This window comes from Urocitellus parryii, chromosome 7 (assembly GCF_045843805.1).
Source record: "Urocitellus parryii isolate mUroPar1 chromosome 7, mUroPar1.hap1, whole genome shotgun sequence".
Taxonomy (NCBI): domain Eukaryota; kingdom Metazoa; phylum Chordata; class Mammalia; order Rodentia; family Sciuridae; genus Urocitellus; species Urocitellus parryii.
The window spans coordinates 158049167-158070858 of NC_135537.1; the positions used below are offsets into that span (position 1 = coordinate 158049167).

Consider the following 21692-nt stretch of genomic DNA (forward strand, 5'->3'; position numbering starts at 1 on the left):
GGGACCTGTTCCTCTTTTCCCCTCTGCCCTTCAGCCTCACACGCCTCCTGCCTGGAGCGGGTGTGTGTCCCAGTGTGTGTGGCATGTGCTGCATCCTTTGAAATTTTCAGCTCCCTCCCTTCCTCATCTCCCCAGCCTCACTCTACTCATCCTCTGGGGCTGGGCTGGTGCTGCCCTTCCCTCAAGAGGAAGTGCCCTGGCCTCCCTAGGTGGCTAGGCTTCCTCTGGTCTACACATACCGACCCCTGCTTCCTTCTCGGGGGCTCTAATCACAGGTTCTGAAGCAGGCTCTGTGGTTCATTTCTGCCTCTGCTCTGCTAGAATGAATGAACTTGAAACCCTACGGTGGGGCCCCCGGGGCTGCTGGGGAATGAACCATTTTTGGTTAGGCCTGGCCACAGATGGCTCCACCAGCCCTGCTGTTGGCTCCCCCCGACCCTGGGCCAAGTGTGTCCTGCCCACCTTCCCTTCTCCCCCAGCGTGTGGGGACAGGCTGGGGATGGAACAGGCAGAATGTAGCATCAGGTATTCTTAGTTGGGCTCCCAAAACCCCTCTGGCTGTGTGGACACCCAAGAGAAGGTCTGGGTCTGACCCGCAGCCCTGTGCCCGTGCCCTCCCCTCCTTCCTGAGTGACTGAAGGCTGTGGATGCAGCCCCCCTCCCCCCACCACACTCAGACCAGACTTGTTTGGCTTCCAGCCTCCTCTTGCCTCTCAGAGCTCCCCCCTCTGTAGGGAGCCCAGCCTCCAGGCCTCACTTCCATGAGGTTTCTTAGTCACCAGCCCCCTCCCCTGTCCTCCAGTACCTTACCTTGACATTGAGCACAATGAGAGACAAGGTCATATTTTTTTCCTTCTGCCAAGTGGCCTGCTTTCCCAAGGAAGCCAAAAAATTCTGAGGGCAATGCCCTGTCCCTCTTCCTTTGAGGGACTAATGCTAAGCAGAATTATAATAAGTGAACTGTAAGGGGCTTGGGAGCAAACTGACATTTCCCAGAGTCGCCTGGAGTCTAAACACGTTTCATTGACTCCTTACAATAATCCTGAGAGACACTATCATTTCCATTTGAAAGAGATTCAGAGAGGCTTTGTAAATTACTCAAGGTCACACAGCAGTCAGTAGCAATCCTGGGCCTGGGACCAGTGCTCTCCTCACCACAAGGCATCAGCTCCTCTGGAAGCTGTGAGGGCCAGGCACCATGCAGGGACCCCAGGCATCACATGCCTCCTAACCTCCTTCTCATCTGTAGCTCAGTGTAATAACCTCATTGTAGGCTGGTAATGAGGTGCAAGCCCTCTGTCAAGGGGCTTGAAAGCCACGCATGCAGTCAGCTTGGGATTCTATTCCCTTACCTCACCCCAGTAACAGGCAAGGGGATAGAGGTGGCCTATGCAAATCCCCCAGGCCTGAGGAGCCCCAGGGCCTTCCCCACAGGTTGGTGACTTCAAAGCATCCCCTGTGCCTTAGAATATGTCACTGCGCCCCGCTTCCCCGAGCCTAGGTAACCCTACTCTGTTCTTCCCCTTGTCCATGTCTTGGGTAGCCCTGCTCTGTCCCCCACGTCCAAGCTAATCCCAGGAGCTCAGATCCCCTAGCCTGCCCCCTCCTGATGCCCTAGGCAATGCCCCTCCCCTAGCGCCCCGCTGCTCAGGTTTCCTTGTGTCACCTGGTATAGTCCATGATGGTGTTGAGCCGGTGTGCAATGGTCAGCACAGTGTAGGTGTCAAACTGGGTGCGGATGGTGGCCTGGATAAGGTCATCAGTCTCCAGGTCAACAGCAGCTGTGGCCTCGTCCAACACCAGGATTCGGCTCTTGCGGAGTAAGGCTCGGGCCAGGCACACGAGCTGCCTCTGGCCAATGCTGGGGAGAGGGAAGGTGGGCGTTGCCAGCTGCGTGTCCACACCCCCTCCCCGCTGCACTGGGACTTGCTCCCAGACCTGTTTCCGTCTCCACTCCTTCTCCACAACCCAGGACAGGCTTCCTATCTAGTCTCTCCCATTTCTGCCACAGCCTAGCCCTCCTAAAAGCAGAGTAGAGGTCTGGACACGGCCGGGATCATGAGTGGCCTTGAGAGTAGACAGTGCTAACATCCCTGTGAGATCTCTGGTCCATTCTTGGGACTCTTTCTGGGTTTTCTTTCCCATCCTCATCCTCAATGGGGGCCACAATACTTCTCTGCTTTACTCTATCAGTCATTTACACCTTAGTAAGAACATGCATGTTTTGTTCTTCCGAGATATTCGTATATAAGTCATAAAATGCATATTGCTGAGTTTACTATTATACAAGTCAAGCAATCATCTCCCACTCCCCATCTCCCAGGGCTCCATTTTGGAGACAGGTAAGGGGCAGGGCCTTTGGGGAAGAACCTGGGGACTCCTGGTGTTGGTTCACTGGGGGCCAGGAAGGGCGGCCAACGCAGATCTTTGTCCAACCTCCTGCCTTGGAAGCCAGAGCCAGTAGACAAAGCAAGGCTGTGTTCCCAGCCACAGAGGCCACAGCACCCCCACACCCAAGGACAAATACCTCAGCCCTTCCCAGAGGGGTGAGTCACCACAGCCAGAGTGAAGGCCAGGCTCCCTCCCTGGCCCAGTCCCGCAACTAATGAAGGTTTTGGCAGCAGAGTGAGCCGCCAGATAGAACTCAGGGCTGATTTATGGTGGGCTTGGCACAGGGTACAGGTCATACTCCAACTGCCCACAAGCTCAGTGAGGGAGGGAGGAGGGGAAGGGATTTCTGTTTCCCATCCTGGTGTGTGGAGGGTAGGGGGATGCTCAGGGCAGAGTGGGGGGGGGGGGGTTGGGGGGGTGAAGAGGGGGCAGAGCTGGCAGCCAACAGGATAGGAAATTAGACCAGAGACAGTGAGGGGTCAGAGTGTGGAGATCCCAGGCTGCCAGTCACCCCACTGTGGGTTTTGTAAATGAAGTTCAGTGGAGGTGCACATGTGGCCATAAAGGGCCACTGGGGGGTGTCAGGGAGTCCCTCCTGTTGTCTGAGGGAGGTGGCATAATGCAGCAAGGTAAGACTTGGGACAAAAAAACAAACAAACAAACAAAAAAACCCTACTTTCCTTTGTCCCTGCCCTGCCTCTGGCTAGCTGAGCAGCTTTGGGCAGATAATTTCATTCTGTGGAGCCTGATTTCCGGCCCATAGGACTGCAGTAAAGATTAAAGCAGATAGTGGGGCCAGAGGACTTTGAACACAGTTAAACTCTGAGCAAACGTAAATGTTTTTTGTTTTAATTTCTGAGGTCTGGGGAGAATACATGAGTTCAGACTGAATATAAAAATGAAAATAAAGGGCTGGGGGTGTAGCTCTGCGGTAGAGGCTTGCCTAGGCTGGGTAAGGGCCTGGGTTCTGTCCCCAGCACCACACACACACACACACACACACACACACACACAAGGGATCAGGGAAAGGGGCAGCAGAGAGAGGAACAGCGGCATTCATGTGGTCCCAGCTCAGTGCTTCTCATTTCACTACAATGACCTGAGAGTGCTCTGTCCAGTGGTAGCTACTGTGTGGCTCCTGGGCACTTTAACTGTGGCTAGTCGGAACTGAGAGGTGCTGTGAGGAAGAGTAAAATACAGGATCTCAAAATTGCATGAAAGAATACAAAATACTGCTGGCAGCTGTGGTGCCTGCCTATCATTCCAGGCTGAGGCCGGAGGAACACAAGTTCAAGGCCAGCCTCAACAACAGAGGGAGACCCTTAACACTTCGGGAGACCCTGTCTCCAAAATTAAAACGCAAAATGGGCTGGGGGTGTAGCTCAGTGGTAGAGCAGCCCTGAGTCCAATCCTCAGTACTGAAAAAAAAAAAAAAGGAAGAAAGAAAGAAAAAAATACGAAATATCCCTAATAACTTTTTGTTTGTTTGTTTCGGGTGGTGCTGGGGATTGAACCAGGGCCTTGTGCATGTAAGGCAAGCACTCTATCAACTAAGCTAGATCCCCAGCCCCCTAATAACTTTTATATATGGATGACAGGTTAAAGTAATAATATTTTAGATACATTGGGCTAGTTAAAATATTAAAATTTATTTTACTTGTTTATTTTCCCTGATTTTATTGTTTATGTGTTTTTGAAGAGACAGGGTCTTACAATGTTGCCCAAACTGGTCTTGAGCTCCTGGGCTCCAACCATCATCCTGCCTCAGCCTCCCAAGTGCAGAGACCCACTATTGGCCACCATGCCCAGCCCTTTTTTATTATTTTCTTTCTTTATTTTTTGGTACTAGGGATTAAACCCAGGGGTGCCTTATCACGGAGCTACATCCCCAGGCCTTTTTAGTTTTTATTTTGAAACAAGGTCTCACTAAATTGCTGAGGCTGAACTTGCCATCCTCCTGCCTTAGCCTCCCATGTCACTGGGATTATAGGTGTGCACCATCATGCCCAGCTCAACCCTTTTTTTAAAAATGTGACTACTAGGGGCTGGGGTTGTGGCTCAGTGGTAGAGCACTTGCCTTGTATGTGTGAGGTCCTGGGTTCAATCCTCAGCACTGCATAAAAATAAATAAATATAATAAAGTTTTTTTTTTTTTTTTTTAAATGTGACTACTAGAAAAGAATTTTTTTCAGCACTTGGGACTGAACCCAGGGCCTCACAAATGAAAGGGAAGACTCTACCACTGAGCTACATCCCAGCCCTTTTTATTTTTTATCTTGAGACAGAGTCTCACTAAATTGCCCAGGTTGGCCTTAAAACTTTCAATCCTGCCTCAGCCTCCAGAGTAACTGGGATTATAGGTTATTATAGGTTATTATATAACCAGATAGAAAAAAATGTCTTATGTGTATTTGACTCACATTGTAATTTTATTGGGTAGCACAGTGCTCAGAAGTATGAACGACTATTATTTCTACCACTGAACTACATCCCCAGTCCTTTTTATTATTTTTTTGAGACAGGATTTAAGTTGCCCAGGCTGGCCTCAAACTTGCAATCCTCCTACCTCAGCCTCCTAAGTAGCTGGGATGACAGGCATTTGCCACCACATCTGGCTATTATTCCTATTTATTTACTTATTTATTTATTGGGTATGGGGGATTAAACTCAGGAGCACTTGACCACTGAACCACATCCCCAGCCCTATTTTGTTGGGTTGCTTAGTGCGCCTCGCTTTTGCTGAGGCTGATTTTGAACTCTAGATCCTCCTGTCTCAGCCTCCTGAGCTGCTGGGATGACAGGCGTGGGACACTGTGCCCAGTTTATTATTCCTATTTAATAGTGAAGGGAGGGGCCAGGGTTGTGGTTCAGTGGTAGAGCGCTCGCCTAGCACGTTCGAGGTGCTGGGTTTGGTCCTCAGCACCACATAAAAATAAATGAATAAAATAAAGGTATTGTGTCCAACTACGACTAAAAAAATTAAAAAAAAAAAAAGAGTGAAGGGAAAGAAGGCACAAAGAAGTTAAGAAACTTGACCAAAATGACACAGCTGGGACAGGGGATATAACTTAATGGTAGTGTTTGCTTAGCATGCCTAAGGCTCTGAGTCCCATCCCACAAAACAAAGAGACAAACAAGCCAAAAAAAAAAAAAAAAATCACACAGAGAGAACACAAGTCTGGGTAGCAAGTCTTTAGACTTGGTAAGAAGAGATTTCTGGTCCTTCCTAATGCACAGGCCGATGGCTGGAGATATAAAACCAGGGACTCTGGAGGGGAGAATCAAGGGGCCAGGAGACCTTACTTTATGTACTTCTGAACTGACTGCATTCATCCTGCAAAGTATCTATGACTTTCCTAAAGCATTGGGGATGTTTCCTGTCACCCACTCCACAGGTTCTATCCTTTCCCAGCTCCAGCTTAGCATGACAACCTCTACAACATGACCCGAGAGGATTTTGGAATCTCTCAGAGCTGGTTCAAATTCTAAGCTTATCTTTTCCCAGCTGTGCAACTTTGGCCAAACCGCTTACCCTCTCTGAGCCTGTTTACCTCCCTGTGAAGTGGAATTGGGGACCACCTATGGGGCCTGTGTGAGGTAGTACCCTGTGCCTGGTACCCAGAACATACTCAGTACAAAATAATGCCCCATGCGAGCTATACTGAGATTAGGAGCAGGGAGGAGATGGGGGGACTAGCCTGATGCCAGACCTTTCAGCATCTCCAGGGTCCCCAGGGAGAGCTGTGGTTCCTGACCTGTCCACTCCCCACTCTTACCTGAGATTCTCCCCGCCCTCCGTGCACTCGAAGTCCAGGCCTGCTGGCTGGGCACTCACAAACTTATGCAAGTGGGCCAGCTCCAAGGCTCTCCAAATGTCCTCCTCCGAGTAGTGGCCAAAGGGGTCTAGGTTCATTCGTAGGGTCCCCGAGAACAGGATGGGGTCCTGGGATACAATAAAGTCTCAGAGGGAAGCCGCTCAGGCCCCATGAAGAGGCTGGGCCTCCAGGTGCTGGGAAAAGAGAGGGAGTGAGGTGGCAATGTTCTCATTCTGTCCCCAGCCCTCCAGGAGGGAGACAACTGCCAAGGAGATAAAAAATCGCCTGTAGGAGTGATCAAACCTCAGCTTTGCCACTCACTAAATCCTCCGCTAAAGCAGGGACCGAGTCACTAATCTGACTGCAAAGTGTCCAGTTGGCAGAAAAAACAAAACAAAATAGAGAAACCAGAAAAAGTGAAATGTCCATCAGAGCTATGCCACCAGGACCCCAGATGGAACACCTCAGAGATGGGGTGCTTGCCGGGGTCCTGTGGTCCTTCCTGATTCGCCGGCCCAGCAGGTCAAAGGCAGGGCTCAACGGGGGCGGGGGATGCCTGACCCTTGCAGACCTGTGACTGTGGGGCTCCATGGTGACCCCGCTCCTTCTCCCCTACCAGCCTCCATTCTGGGTCCTCACCCACAGAACAGGGGTGGGGCTGGCTCCCAGGGTGGCCGGCAGCGTGGCCACTCCCTGGCAGGCTCCTACCTGCGGGATGATGGTCAGCTGAGAACGCAGGTCATGGAGGCCCATGTTTGCCACATTGAGGCCGTCGATGAGGATCTCACCCTCTGCGGCCTCCAGGATTCGGAACAGGGAGAGGGTCATGGACGATTTGCCAGCCCCAGTGCGGCCGACGATGCCCACCTGCAGGGGTGTGAAGAGCTGTCAAGGGGAGGCTGAGAGGTCACAGGCCATCCCCTGGCTCCCAGCTGCCCTGCTGCTGTGGGACCAGAGTGCCTGCCCTCTCGGAGACCGGTCCTCCTGCAAGGACAGTAACAGCCTCCCCAGGCACAAGCGCACGCCCAGCCCCTGGGCCTCGGTACCTTCTCGCCTCCATTCACGCGCAGACTCAAGTTCTTCAGCACCAGCTCCAGGCCCGGGCGGTACCGCACAGAATAGTTCCGGAACTCCACTTCCCCCTTCAGGGGCCAGCCTGCGGGAGGACGGCTGCCCTCCACCACCCAGGGGGCCTGGCGGGCAGCATAGGCCTTCTCATTAAGGTGGCATCTTTCCCCCAACTTGCCCTCTTCCCGGCTCCTCAGTCCTCTCCCTCCCAAGGCCGCTCAGTCCTCACCCACTGGGGTCTCTGGAAGGGGCCCAGTGACTGTGTGTGTGTGTGTGTGTGTGTGTGTGTGTGGTGCAGCTGATGGAACCCAGGGCCTCCTACACACTGGGCCAGCGCTCTTCCACTGAGCCACACCCTGGCCCCCTCCCTCTGACTCTAACTCTCCGCAGAGCCACCTGGAGGTCCCATCAGCCTCAGGATTCACCTTCCTGAGGTGCCCTCCTTGCCGGCCCTAGCTCTTCCTGTCTGGCTTCTAATCCATTCATTACTATTAAGTGGCAGGGACACATGGTGATCCCAAGAAGACCCAGTCCTTGCCCCCAGGAGGCTTACATTCTAGTACCAGAGCCTACAATGGGTTAAAAAAAAAAAAGCAAGTTTGTGTAATGCAAGGAGTGTCTGTTCTGCACAGGATGGTCAGGGGGGCTTCCTGGAGGAGGTGAGGGAACCTGACAAGTGGACGGGGGCAGGGAGAGGGAACAGCAAGTGCAGCTACCTCCTGGTGTGTTAGAGAACCCAGAGTCAAGAAGTTGCAGGCTGAGGCAGAGGGTGGCCCCATCATTTAGGGCCTGGCAGGCCACTGTCACGACCATGCTATTTTGTATGTTTTTTTGTTTGGTTTTCACCCTGAGTAAGATGCAAAGCTATTAGAGGTCTGTGCTCAGAGCAATGCTGTGACCTGATGTGATTTTAAAGGATCTCTCTGGCAGCTAGAAGGAGAATAGAATGACTCTGTAAAAGATGGTGGTGGTTTTGAGATAGGACTAGCTACGTAATTTGAGAGGCCCAGGGCAAAATAAATAGAGGGCTTCCTATTAAAAAAAAATATTAAGAATGTCAATTCAGGGACAGGGGCACAAGCCTGTCATCCCAGTGACCCAGAAGGCTGAGGTAGAGGATCACAAGTTGGAGGCCAGCCTCAGCCATTTGGCAAAGACCCTGAGCAATTTAGTGAGACCTTCTCTCAAAATAATAAATAAATAAATAAATAAATAAATAGGCAGGGGATGTAACTCAGTGGTAAAGTGCCCCTGGTTTCTATCCCTGGTGCCAAAAAAAAGAATGTTGAGATGATAATAGCGAAGTATTAAACTCAACTCAAGAGTTTCTAAGCGTGGACCCTTCCAGTAATGAGGATTTGATTGACAGCCCAGGCCGCACAACTGTGAAACTGGCCTTGCTTGGTAGCGTGGAAGCCAGATGGTCAGAGGTCAAAAAGCCGAGCAGCAAGTTCCGAAGGCTGTCATGGAGATGTCAAAGGAAAGACCAGGCAGCCTTGTTTAGTATACAGGCACAGGATCCCGTGTGCAAGCTGGACTGCCGGGCGTGAAGAGGGAGATGTGAAGATCCCAAGATGGGAGTGGGATCACTGCCTTACAGAAGGTAGGGCCAGGTGAGAGCTTGGGTCACAGAGCCCAGGACCCAGGACCAAGAAGAAGGGCAGGCTGTTGCCCATGGATGTGGCGAAGACTGAATCAGACGAGAGCAGAAAACTATCTCCTAGATGGGATGGAGGGAGGTCACCAGTGAGCCAATTCAGTGGAGCCATGGGGACAGACAACAGACCATGGGAGGAAGTGAGATCCAGGGTAAGGAGTAGAGAGAGCATGTGTCGTTCAGTTTAAAAGGAGGTTCACAGGGACGGGGATGTGACTCGGTGGTACACCGTTTGCCTAGCGTGTGTGAGGCCCTGGGTTACATCGCCACGACCATGAAAAACAGAATAGAAAATGAGCTTGACCACAAAAGAGAGCAGAGAACTGGGGCAGCAAGATGCAGGGAAAGGGAGGAAGGGGGAGGAGGAGAGGGAGAGGGAGAGGGAGGGGGAGGGGGAGGGGGAGGGGGAGGGGGAGGGGGAGGGGGAGAGGGAGAAATGAAGATGGAACAGCACTTTTTTTGCACAGGGATGGGAATCTTCCAACAGAGAGAGCAAGACTGACGGCATAAGAGACCGATATGCCACCCAAGAAGTCAAGGCCTCCACCAGCCACGGGAAGAAGCCAAGGGGCTAGACTTTGACTCAGGAAGGGGTAGGGTCTGCTCAAAGAGAGTCAGAGGCCGTGGAGGAAGCAGGGCTGGTCTAAAGTCCTGGAGGCAGGGAGGCCGAGGGAATTCACTAAGCCGTTTTTCTCACCAAAGTGTCAGGGCAGGTGGACAGCTGAGCCCAGGGAGGAGGTGTGGTTTGAGGACAGAATGTCAGGAAGAGGTCTTTCTGAAAGTGGGAACGTGCGCTTCCGGAGGAAGCAAGGCAGGCACCCCCAGCTGAGGAGGGTGGTTATAAACCTGAAGTAGGAGTAGTGATTTTCTCCAGCTGTGTTCTAGCTGCTCAGTGTAGATATGAAGACAGTGGACAGGTGGGCTCAGCTGGGGGCGGGGTTGTAGGTGAGGACAAAAGAGAGAAGAGAAGGGAGTGGAGACCGTTGGCGTTGGTGGAGCATAGACTCTCGGCTGGCCGGGGAGGGAGGAGAGGCTGGAGGAGCTGGTGAACAGAGAGACAACCAGGGGTCATGGGATTGGGGTCCGCGGGCAGGCAGAGTACAGTGACCATGCAGGACTCGGAGCATGTGATCCAGGAGGGATGAGGGGTGGGTGTCTAAAAGTGGCATGTGTGATACCGAGAGCACAGAGACAGACTGGCTTCCAGGCAGACAGAGGTCTGGTGTGTGACCATGGCAGGGGACAGTGAAGAAAAGTCTGGATCCCCTCCCCCATAGTAGAGGACAGCTCCTTTTCTCCATCAAAGATGTTGTCCCACCTCTGCTCCTTTGACCAGGCCAGTCTCTGGCTAGAATGGGCACCTTCCCACCGTCCCACTCTCCCATCTTACCTGGTCTATCAAAACCTACCCAACTTTCAAATCCCAGTTCCGTCTCTGATCACCCTAACTAAAGGATCTGCCCTGTCTTCTTTGGGTGCACCACCCGAGAGCTCTTGTCCACTAAAGAGCTCTGCTGTGTGTCTCACCCCGACCGGGGGACAAGAGTCGGCCGAGGGCACATGTTACCTTGTCCCACTCTGAGCCCTCTACACCTCCTAGCACAGCCCCCCAGTTGATGACCTATGAGGGCTGGATGGACAGATGAATGAATGAAGAGCCTCCTAAACATGTGGCCTTGATATTCAGGGGGCCACCAGGCTTTCTTCCTCATCTGCTCCAGATTCCCCCGGCCCTGGGCTCCTCCCAGCACTCACCTCCATCTCTGTCCTGGAATACTCCTTGACCCTCTCCACGGCCACAATATTAGACTCCACGTCTGACATCGATCGTATCAACCAGTTCAGAATCGCTGTCACCTGGCCAAAGGGACCGGGTTATGGGAGGGCCCCCATCCTGTCCAGCAATGGCTCTGGGAAGAGTTCAGCCCTTGATCGTGCTTCTATCCATGGAATCCTATCTATGACCCAGCTGTGTCCACTGGGGTTCTAATCAGGACTGTGCCTCAGGCAGTGACAATGCAGACCTAGCCAAGGGTCGCCTCAGTGTTTCTTAAACCTTAATAGGCGTAAGACTTCCCAGAGAATCTTGTTAAAATGCAGCTTCTGATTCACTTAGGTCTAGGGTGGGACCTGAGTGTCTTCATTCCTAACAAGCTCCCAGAAGATATTGATGCGGCCAGTCCAGCGGCCCCATTTTTTTTGTGCATCAAGGAGTCCTGCTAGATAGGCAGAATGCTGAGCTCCATCCCAGACCTAGTGAGTCAGAATGTACATTTTAACAAGATCTCCAGATAATTCGCATACACATTCACGTTCGAGAAGACTGCCCCGTCTAGTTTGCCTTTTGTTTACCGAGGCATTCAAGATTCGAGCCACCCGAGGCATCAACAATGTGATCTGCTTTACAAAAATTCCATTTGCAGTTATGTAACCTCTTTGACAATACAGGCTGGTCTCAGGGTGACCTGCTTGACCTCCAGCCCAGGCTCCAGCCACCCAATCTGTCTGATATGTGTACAGTTATGGCTCTGTATCACCAGAGGGGGTGGTTCCAGGATCCCCTAAAGATACCAACATCCCTAAATGTTCTATGTAAAATGATGTAATCGTATGCCATATGCAACCTACTCACATCATCCTGGACACTTTAAATCATCTCTAGATCATTTATAATACCTAATAAAACGCTTGCATGTCACTTCATTCATATGGATTCAGCGTAGTATTCAGGACATGGCAAATTCAAGACTTTTTTTTTTTTCATATTTTCTATCTGTAGTTGGTTGAATCTCTGGGTACAAGGAGCCAAGCCAAATTTCTCTGCGGGCACGAGAACATGAGGTGTGATGCGGTCTATGCTTCCCCGTGCCCTTGCCTCTGTCAGGTCGACCTGCATCTTGTCCAGACATGGCAAGTTCTGTTTGTCCTTTGGGGCCAAGTCCCAAGATCGTTTCTCCAGCACCCCAGAGCAGGTGACTCCTCTGGGCTCTTTTGTCCCTGCTTCCCTGAAGACCTACTCAGCCTGAAGTGCCGTCCCCTGCTGTTGGAAGTCTCTCTTTTTTTTGGAGGGGAGATACTGGGGATTGAACTCAGGGGCACACGACCACTGAGCCACATCCCCAGCCCTATTTTGTATTTTATTTAGAGACAGCGTCTCACCGAGTGCCTCTTTTTGCTTTTTGACCCTCCTGCCTCAACTTCCCGAGGCAGCACCACATCATATAGGCGTGCAGCACCACACCCAGCCTGTGGGAGTCTCTTGACCCCTGCGAGCTCACACTCCTTGGGTACGGAACCTGTGACTGTCCCGTTATTGAGTAGAGCACTCTGGAGGTGACATTTGTATGGCCTCTGCCCAGTGCTGGTCCTGCCCCGGGACCCAGGCCTTTCCATACCTGTAGGGCATAGGACACTGAAAGTCCCACCAAGCCGGGGTTCAGGCTGTTCCTGCCGATCACCGCGAACAGCGTGGCAAAGAACACCACGCAGTTCCCCACGAACTCCACACGGATGCCCAGCCACCTGGGAGGGTCGGACAGGGAGGAAATGGGCAAGGCAGGAAAGGGTCAATTTTTCTGATTAGGAGGCCAGGGAGGCCAGGACCTCAGGGAGCCCGTGGAAACGCCTGGGGGAGGGGCAGAAGAGGAGGCTTCTGACCGGTTGGAGGCGATGTAGGGGTAGGTGCTCCTCTGGTTGTGGTCCACCTTAGTATCACTGAGGACCTGGAAGTCGTGGCTGCGGCCGTAGGCCCGGATGACACTGGTGCCAGTCACCGTCTCGGAAAAGTGGGAGTAGATGGGCGAGCGGCTGACCGATTCCAGCCGCTTCAGTTGCCGGGACGTGGCCACGTAGAGGCGCTGATGGGGAATGGGGGAAGAGCGTGGGGCCAGGGCTATGGTACCCCAATTCAGCTCCAAAAAAAACACAGTTGTTCTTCTAGTTTCTTGTGTCCTCTATCCTGGGAGCCCCAAGATGGCCAGGGCTATACAGGAGATGTCTGAGGCCCTCTGGACCAGAACAGACTGCAGTTCAGATCATGGGCTCTATGCCTGAGGTTGAGCTTCCAGCACCTGCTCTATCACCATCATCAACTGATCACTGAGCAGCAGGACTCAGTGACTGCAGAGCCTTTACAGCCGTATCTGAATGCTAGCAGCTCATGCATGTTTACACAGGTATAAAAAGCAAAGGACAAAGTGTCTCAACAGTGATTGAACCTAGAAGCATTTTATCACTGTGTTATATCCCTAGCTCTTTTTTATTTTTTGAGATAGGGTCTTGATAAGTGGCTTAGGGCCTCACAAAGTTGCTGAGGCTGGCCTCAAACTTGGGAGCCTCCTGAGTTCCTGGGATTACAGGCATGCACCACCCCTCCCAGTAACAGTGTTTTATTAAAATACAGTCAACCGCCTGGCACACTGGTGCGTACAGGTAATCCCAATGACTCGGGAGGCAGAGGCAGGAGGATCCCAAGTTTGAGGCCAGCCTCAGCAACTTAGTAAGATCCTGTCTCAAAAAGGGCTGGGGGTGTGGCTGAGTGGTAGATGAAGACACTGAAGAGCATCCCTAAAACAACCCAGTGACAATCTACTCCTGCTCTACAGCCTGCCAGAGTGTCCTGCCCACCCTTGGGTACCTGTGCAAAAATGTACAGCAGAGTCAGAGGCAGGACGACCACCAGGAAGAGTGGCGTGGTGATGACGATGACCACGACGGTGGAGAGGGAGTTGAAGACGGTGTTGAGCATCTGGAGGATGGAGGGGGCCAGGATCTCATCGATGACGTTGATGTCCTTGGAGAAGCGGTTGAGGATGCGGCCTGAGGGCGTCGTGTCGAAGAAGGACTGGGGCGAGCGCATCTTGTTGTACAGCAGCGCCTCGTGTAGCAGGCTCGCTGCGTGGACGCCGCCCATGGCCATGGTGAAGGCCGCCAGCATCACCAGGAGCCCTGTTGGGGGAGGCAAGTGCGGCTCACTCACCCAGGAGACCCGGTGGGCTCGGAATGGCCAGTGCAGAGACAAGGAGACTCTGAGGCAGGGGCATGGTTTGGGGAGCCAGAGAGCCACAGGAGAGGAGGGGATCCGGGAGCCCCCGCAGGCGCCTCAGCGGGTTCACCTTGCAGCATCCCCAAGGTGGCGTAGATGCCCAGCCGCAGGGTGGTGTTGTTCTGTCTGCCTTCCACCGTGGCCTCGTTGGCCCAGGCACTGAGCCACATGTTGGCCCCGATGGCAGCGGCACTTTGGCCCGTATAGAGGACGCAGATAGCAAGCGAGGTCCAGAGCCCCACGGCCTTGGCATAATCCCAGAACACACCTAGCTTCACCTGCAGGGAGAGCCCAGGGCAGTAGGGGCGGGATTCCATGGGCTCAGGGACTCAGGCGGGCAGCAGCTCCTCCCCTCCAGCCCTTCCTGCCCGCCGGACTCACTTTGCCGGTCTGGGCTGTCTCCTCCTGGACCAGCACCCCGGTCTCCTTCGCTTCGGTCACCTGTGCTGCCTTCTCCGATTGACTCAGGTGTCTCCGGGGCGCAGCCCGACTCTGGCCCTCCCCTTCTGAAGACATGGTGCTCAGCTCTCTGGATGGAGGCAGGTGGTCAGATCCAGGGAGGCGGCCTCTGACATCCCAGGACAGGGGCCCAGAGTAGGAATGCAGAGAGAACCGCCAACTGGGCAGGGCTTGGGAGCCCAGCTGCAGCCTTCCAGGGGCTGGGAGCTCACCTCATAAACTGCCTCTGGACCTCGTAGGTGACTGGCTCGCTGTCTGTCAGGTGCGTGTGGCTGCTGAGTGTGTCATCTATCAGAAGTTCCTCCTCGTCTGCTTGTGGCAAGGCTGCAGAGGGTGGGAGGAAATCACAGGGGTTGGCTGCTCATGCTGCAGCCCCTGTATCCCCTAAGCCCGGATGGACAAGCTCAAGGAAGGATGAGGGGGTTTAGAAGGACAACCAGAAAGGCCTGGGTAAGCCAAAAAGGAGAACTTCCCTCTAGAGACTATGGAGAAGGGGACGCAAATAGAAGGGTAAGAAACTTGGGCTCTGGAGTCAGGCTGACTGAGCACAAATTTCCACTTTCATGAGAAAGGGATCACAGGGGTACCTGGTTCACGGCATCACTGTAGGATTAAGGGAAGGAATGTATGTCTAGGGATTAGCAAGGGGACATAGCACTGGGTGAGTGCTTTAGCCAGGTTGGTTGTACACATGGAGAGTATTCAGGAAAGCCCAGAAAAAGGCCTGTGAGCCAGCTGGGTCACAAGATGGGGGTGGGGCATGTTGTGAGCCCAGGGACTCTGTGGGGATTTTTTTTTCCCCCATTGACTGCTATCTCTCAGTGCCTGGACACGGTTCCATAAATCTTGAATGATTTTGCCAAACACTTGCATATTTGCTAAACAACTTATCCCAAAAAACAGGTTTGCCATACATTTAGGACCTGAGTCCACGTGCCCTTTGATAGATGGGGAAACTGAGGCTCTGAGATCTGAGCTGCGAGCTGCTGATATCACCGAGGCCCCACAGTTAGGGAAGAGGAGGAGGTGGGGTGTGGCTGCATCCAGTTCACTTTCCATGTGGTGATGCCCAACACAGACGGCCCAGGTTTCCCAGAACCTCCATGGTCCAACAGTGGGCCAATCCAGAGACATCTGGAGACCCCAGATAGGGGAGATGCAGGGAGGGCACAGGAATCAGGAGAGCCAGGGATGGCAGATACCAGTTCTGCTGTCCTCGGGGTGCTCCTGACACTCATAGAGCGCATAGTTGTGGAGGAAGTTGGCAAAAGAGCCGTCGTGTTGCAGTAGGGTTGAGTAGGGGCCCATCTCAGACACCTGCCCGTCAGCTAGCACGATGATGAAGTCTGTCTGGGGCAGGAAGCTGATGCTGTGTGTCACCAGCACCCGAGTCTGCAGAGAAGGCGGCAGCCCTTCAGCCCTTCATCCCTGGGCACAGGCCACAAAGCACGTGTGAGCTGTCCAAGGAGCATGGACAGGCAGCTCCAGGACTCACCCCACGTTTTCTGCAGCTCGCTCAGTGCTGGGGTACATACCCTCAGGGGTTTCCTGTACTGGCCACCCCACCTTCCTGCTTCTTGGGTCCCACACCTCCAGGTCTCACCCAAATTCCTTCGTTCTCTCTTAGGCCCCCGGTCTCCCCTGAGCCCCCCGAACCTCCCGTGGCCTCACCTTGCCCGCCAGCACACCTTCTGGCCCGATCACGTGGTCGAAGATGTGTTTGGCCACGTGGGAGTCCACAGCTGACAGTGGATCATCCAGCAGAAAAACATCCGCGTCGCTGTAAACAGCTCGGGCCAAACTGACCCGCTGCCGCTGGCCCCCAGACAGGTTAATGCCCTGGAAGGAGGCAGTGTTGGGAGGCAGGTGCAGGATGGAAGGGGACCAGATAGGCCCAGGGGGACAGTTCACATAATTTCTGGCTGTTTTTGTGAAGCTGTACAGCCACCAAAGAAGGAGAGGTGGTCTCAGAGTCCCCCCAGGGCAGGTGAGACCATCCTTCTCCTTTGCTTTAACCTGCCTCTCTAGGTGACCGTGCCCCAACCAAGTGTCCTTCAACAGAGGAATGGAAACCCAAGAGGTCTATCCATACACTGCACTGTCACCCAGTCCTAAGAAGGAAGGCAACGCTGACACATGCTACAGCACGGGCGGATCTTGGGGACATGACGCTGGGTGAAATAAGCCAGTCCCGCAAGGAGACTGTGTGATGTCCACACATGACATACCTAGAGTAGTCTGATGCCTAGAAACACAAGGATGACAGTTGCCAGGGGACTGGGGAGAAGGGAGTGGGGAGTTAGCAATCAAGGGGGACAGATGAGCCATTTCGGCAGGATGAAAGGTTCTGGAGATGGTTGCCTGACAACGAGAATGCACTCCACGCCACTGAACTGCACATTTCGAAAAGTCAAGGTGGCACGTTTTATGTTATGTGTCCTTGACAACAATTGAAAATGAATGAATTAAACTTAAAACAGAAAAAAAAAAATTAGGCCAGTGTCCTTTGTTTCGTGGTGCTGGGGATGGAGCTCAGGGGCGCTCTACCACGGAGCCACGTCCCCAGCCCTTTTTATTTATATATTTATTTGGGGATTGGGGATTGAACTCAGGGGTTCAAAAGCCACATCCTCAGCTTTTTACTTTTTTTTATTATTATTTTGTTTGTTTTGTTTTGAGACAGGGTCTCACTAAGTTGCTTAAGGCCTCGCTAAATTGCTGAGGCTGGCCTCCAACTTGCGATCTTCCTGCCTGAGCCTCCTGAGTTGCTGGATTGTAGGTGTGCCCCATCACACCAGGCCTGCCCCTTTTTATTTTTTATTTTGGGACAGGATCTTGCTAAGTTTCCCAGGCTGGCCTTGAACTTTCGATCTTCCTGTCTCAGCTTCTCCAGTTCCAGGTGTGTGCCTCTGTGCCTGACTCAAGTTTTTGAAAGGGCCAAATCTTTAACTACAATGGTCTTGCCCTATCCCCCGCCTCTATTTCCTAACCTCACTCAACCATTCAAACCTGTGTATATTCGTACCTTGCTTTGTTTTCCCCTTTAGCATTATCTATTATACACACTTTTCTTGCTTATTGACTCTTTCCCCACTGGAATGTAAGGTATATGCAGGTAAAGATTTTATTTAGCCTGGTGCATCCACTACTGTATAATACTGCCTGGCCCATAGTAGGTGATTAATAAAAATCTGATGAATGAATGAAAAAATGAATGAACAGGTGAATGATAAGCTCCTTCTCAGCTGCCAAGATCCAGCTCCGAAGGGATGCAGACTCCCCTTTAGTCCCCTTCCTGCACAGGACTTCAGCCTGGCCCCAGGGCAGTCTATGGCTCCCACCTGGTTGGCCTCCCCTGGAGGAGATCTGTTTCCCCATTGCCTGGCACGGGGCTGGAGGTGATGCTACATGAAGGTGTAAATGAATAAATGAATCTGTGGACCTGGGCCGGGCTCAGGTGGGCAGTTCTATATGCTGGCTCCTCGGGGATGGGAGGGGACCCTGTACCTTCTCTCCGATCTCTGTCTGGTCCCCACCAGGCAGGACCTCCAGGTCTGCTAGCAGAGCACAGGTCTCCAGAGCCTGTTGGTAGCGCTTAGGATCCATGGTTCGGCCGAACAGCACGTTTTCCTGCAGTGTACAATTCTGGATCCATGCCTGCTGGGGCACGTAGGCCACAGAGCCCTGGCCAGAGAAGTTTGCCTCAGGGTTTGCCCAAGGCCAGGTGCAGCTTCACACCCTCTGCAGGAGTCCCGTCCCTCTCACCTTCATAGACACTTTGCCTTCCAGCTTCTCCATCTCTCCCAGCAGGGCAGATACGAGGGAGGACTTCCCACAGCCCACTGGCCCCACCACGGCCACCAGGGTCCCTTTCAGGATTTGGATGTCTAGGCTGGGAGGAAGAAGCCCCAGTCAGAGGCGGGGATCAGGGTGGATTCCCAGCTTGCCCGCTTCAGACCCAAGCCCTCCTCCTTTCCAGATACCACCCTGGCAAGCCGAGGCTCTTCCTGTGTTCAGAGACAGAGAGGAAAGAGGGTGTGGCTATTGATCGGACCTTCCTCCCACTTCGGGAGGCTTAGAAGAGAGTGGGAGGAGCTGGTACCTGTGCAGGGTCGGGGGCAGGTCCTGGGCCCAGGTGAAGGTGCCATTCTGTACGGTGATGGCGTAGCCTGGGAGAACCAAGGTGTACAGGGTCAGGGAGCCCAGGGAATAAGGAAGGGGGCAGGGAGACCGAGGGGGAGAGGACAGGGGAGGAAGCCTGGAATCCTTGGAGGAGGGGCACAAGGAAGAGGTATAGGGAGCCCTGTGGGGAAGAGGAGCAAAGGACCCAGAAGAGGGAGGAGGGGGGGGGCGGTGGAAAGCAGATATGCAAAGAGGAAGAAGAAAAGGAGCAAACTTAGGAAGCTTGAAACAAAAGACTAAGGGCTGGTGCAAGAGCAGCCCTGTATTAGGTGATGTCCGGACCTGGGGAGATGGTCTTTCTCTCCACACACTGGGAGTCAAGTTCATCTTGATTCAGGAAACGCTGGATCCGTTTCAGAGACACACTGGTCTGCAGGAGGCTGTGAGTCAGCCCTCGAGGTTGCTCCTCCCACTTTCCACCCCTCCTCCCCTTGCTCAGTCCCTAATTTCCTGAACCAGACAGGGACCCATGAGGGCCCTCTCCCTGGTGCTGAGCCCTTCCCACGACCAGGTCTTCCCTGGTTCCTACTGACCAAAGAAAAGGTCCAGGTTGGCAAGAGGAGGCTGTCTCCAGAACTCAGTTTTCCAGAGACCGCACTTGATCTCGTGTGACTCCAAATGACCCTATTAACTCACGTACCCTCGCCAACGCCAACTCTTTGTAAGGACAAATGGTCCTCCCCTGACTACAGGAACTTTCCTTGATTATTCCCTAAGGGACCCTTCCCTGACCTCAACCACCTGCCCTAAGTCCAGGGAAACCCCCAGCCCTCCTGGGGTTACCTGGGTGAGGCCACTGATTAACTGGGACAGCATGTTGAGGGGTGCCTTTAAGACATTGAACAAGGACACGGACACGAAGGCCTTCTCGGCGTCCAGCACGTTGTTCTTGTCCACGCACACAAACACCCCGAGGGTGAGCAGGCTTACCTGGGCAGTGCAGGAGTGGGTGTCAAGGTGGAGTCTGCTGGGTCCCTGTCACCCCCTGGGAACCCTGAGACCCAGGCTGGCTCAGCAGGAGGCAGGAGCTCAGTCCCCGTGAGATCCTCACCAGAAAAGGGGTGCAGATCCAGGTGAAGGTGGATATGGCTTGGAGGTAGGTTCCCTTTCGCAGCAGCCGGAGCTCGCCCTGCCTGATGCCTCGCACCAGCTCCAGGAAGGTGGGCTCCCAGGCATACAGCTTCAGCACCTTGATGCCACCCAGGATCTCATTCATCAGCTTGATCCGCGAGTCCTTGAACTTCATTTGCTGTACCTGTGCAGAGGAGAGAACGGCAGCGGCACATTCACTCCTCTTCCCAGACCTCCTTCCCAGACCTCCTTCCCATGGGGCTCACACCTTCTTACAACCTTATCCATCGCCACTGCCTTGCCTTCTGCCACCTCCTGCCCAGCCCCCCTCTCCTCCCAGCTCCTGCCACCATCACTGGTTCCCAGGCAGCTCTGCTCCCTGCCCTGCATTTCTAGAGCACGTTGCTTCCCCCCCCCCTCCGTAACCATGGGGACACGTATGTAAATGTGTGGATGGTTATGGGGAAAGGCCAGGAGCTTCCTAAGGATAAGGATTGCCTATTTCTATCTTTCAGGCCTTAACCCAAAGGATGCCAAGTTGAGACACCAAATTAACTTTTCCATTCAATCCCTGTTTATTGAATGCCTATTATGTGCCTGACCTTGTGCTAGATTGGAGGATATCTGGTTGAACAATTCAGACAAGGTCCAGGTCATCATACAACCAGGAGTCTGATGGCGGAGGCATACAGCAAGAATTACTGGAATAAATGCTTCACTATAGATCATCATGTGTGGGCTGGGGACAGAGCTCAGTTGGGAGAGTGCTTGCCTAGCAGCCATAAGGCCCTGGGTTCAATCCTCAGCATCAACAAAACAAACGAACGAACAAACAAAAAAACCCATCATGTATGATCTGAAGGGAAATAAAAGGAGGCAATGAGGGAAAACAGGGGTGGGGGTACTAACTTAGACAGTAATCAGGAGGAAGTGGCCTCTATCCTGAGAGCTAAAGGAGAGGGAAGGAATTCGAGAGGCGGGGAGGGGTACAGAATGTTCCAGGAAGAGGGAAGATCATGTGGTGGCCCGGAGGTGCACAGAGCTTGGGGCTTTGGAGAAGAGAGAGAAGACCCGCCTGGGTGAAGCTTCCCATACTACAGGGCTGAGGCCTTACAAGGTAGTGGGGAGGGTGCTGGGTGATCTTAGGACTTATCATTTATTCTAGGTGCAGTGGGAAGCTACCAAGGACATCAGTAAATCTTTCCAAAGGGATTAAATAGCTATCCACGCTTGGCCGGACATATTGGGAGAAGTTCTAATTAGAACAGCTCTGCCTGACTCTGGCCCACCCTTTTCCTCTCCAGGTGAAATAAGAATATTCCCCAAATGTCTCAGGGTGGTGCAGGTGGAGGGAGCTAGGGCAACTATCGGGCTTGACTCTAGGGGAGTGAAGCAGGCCGGGCTTGTGAACACCCTCCCCCAGTACCTGGCCAGGTGCTCCAGGTAGGAACAGTATAAACACAACAGCACCCACCTGGTAGGACCTCATCTTCACGGCCACCATTCCATTGATTGGAATCAGCAAGACCATGAGAGCCACTCCAGCCAGGGCAGAGGGACCCAGGATCTGAGGAGGAACAGGTGGGTCGATGAGATCGACGGACAGAGAGCAAAAGTCTACAGACAGAATCCAACAGACAGAAACCTGCTGATCTGAAACACGATGGGCAGGAAGCAAAAAGACTTCAGTCAGTCAGACAGACAGACAGAATAGCATGACATTGGCAGAAGCAGTCAGCCATCAGACAATGATGATAGACAGGCAAAGAGCAGGAGGCTGTCCATACACACAAGAAGGCTAATATGGACAGATAGACAGACAGATGATGGCTGCCAGAGCCATACCCCCAGCCTCGTCTTGTGGGGGAAAGGATCACAGCCCAGGCTGAAGAGGTCCAGCTACAGACATGAGCAGCCCCAAAGTCCCCCCAGTACCTAGGGAAGCTCTCGTGCGCATGATACAGCTGTACCATGGACACAGACTGACCCCCCTCTTGTCCCATCT

General features: G+C 53.2%; 1 protein-coding gene across 1 annotated transcript in view; it reads right to left on the bottom strand.

Annotated features, from left to right (window-relative positions):
- Nucleotides 1–21692, bottom strand: part of Abcc3 (ATP binding cassette subfamily C member 3) — a 45413-nt gene that overhangs the window by 1208 nt on the left and 22513 nt on the right. Inside the window, exons 11-30 of the mRNA XM_026386793.2 lie at nucleotides 21162–21254; nucleotides 19668–19871; nucleotides 19400–19546; nucleotides 18899–18986; nucleotides 18537–18603; nucleotides 18200–18326; nucleotides 17942–18118; nucleotides 16106–16273; nucleotides 15637–15826; nucleotides 14647–14758; nucleotides 14357–14504; nucleotides 14046–14253; nucleotides 13568–13878; nucleotides 12589–12788; nucleotides 12327–12453; nucleotides 10687–10788; nucleotides 7253–7399; nucleotides 6915–7073; nucleotides 6168–6334; nucleotides 1667–1861 (exon numbers count right to left, since the gene is read on the bottom strand). Of these exons, the coding sequence (XP_026242578.2) occupies nucleotides 1667–1861; nucleotides 6168–6334; nucleotides 6915–7073; nucleotides 7253–7399; nucleotides 10687–10788; nucleotides 12327–12453; nucleotides 12589–12788; nucleotides 13568–13878; nucleotides 14046–14253; nucleotides 14357–14504; nucleotides 14647–14758; nucleotides 15637–15826; nucleotides 16106–16273; nucleotides 17942–18118; nucleotides 18200–18326; nucleotides 18537–18603; nucleotides 18899–18986; nucleotides 19400–19546; nucleotides 19668–19871; nucleotides 21162–21254 (3137 nt within the window). The remainder of the gene's footprint in view (nucleotides 1–1666; nucleotides 1862–6167; nucleotides 6335–6914; nucleotides 7074–7252; nucleotides 7400–10686; nucleotides 10789–12326; nucleotides 12454–12588; nucleotides 12789–13567; nucleotides 13879–14045; nucleotides 14254–14356; nucleotides 14505–14646; nucleotides 14759–15636; nucleotides 15827–16105; nucleotides 16274–17941; nucleotides 18119–18199; nucleotides 18327–18536; nucleotides 18604–18898; nucleotides 18987–19399; nucleotides 19547–19667; nucleotides 19872–21161; nucleotides 21255–21692) is intronic.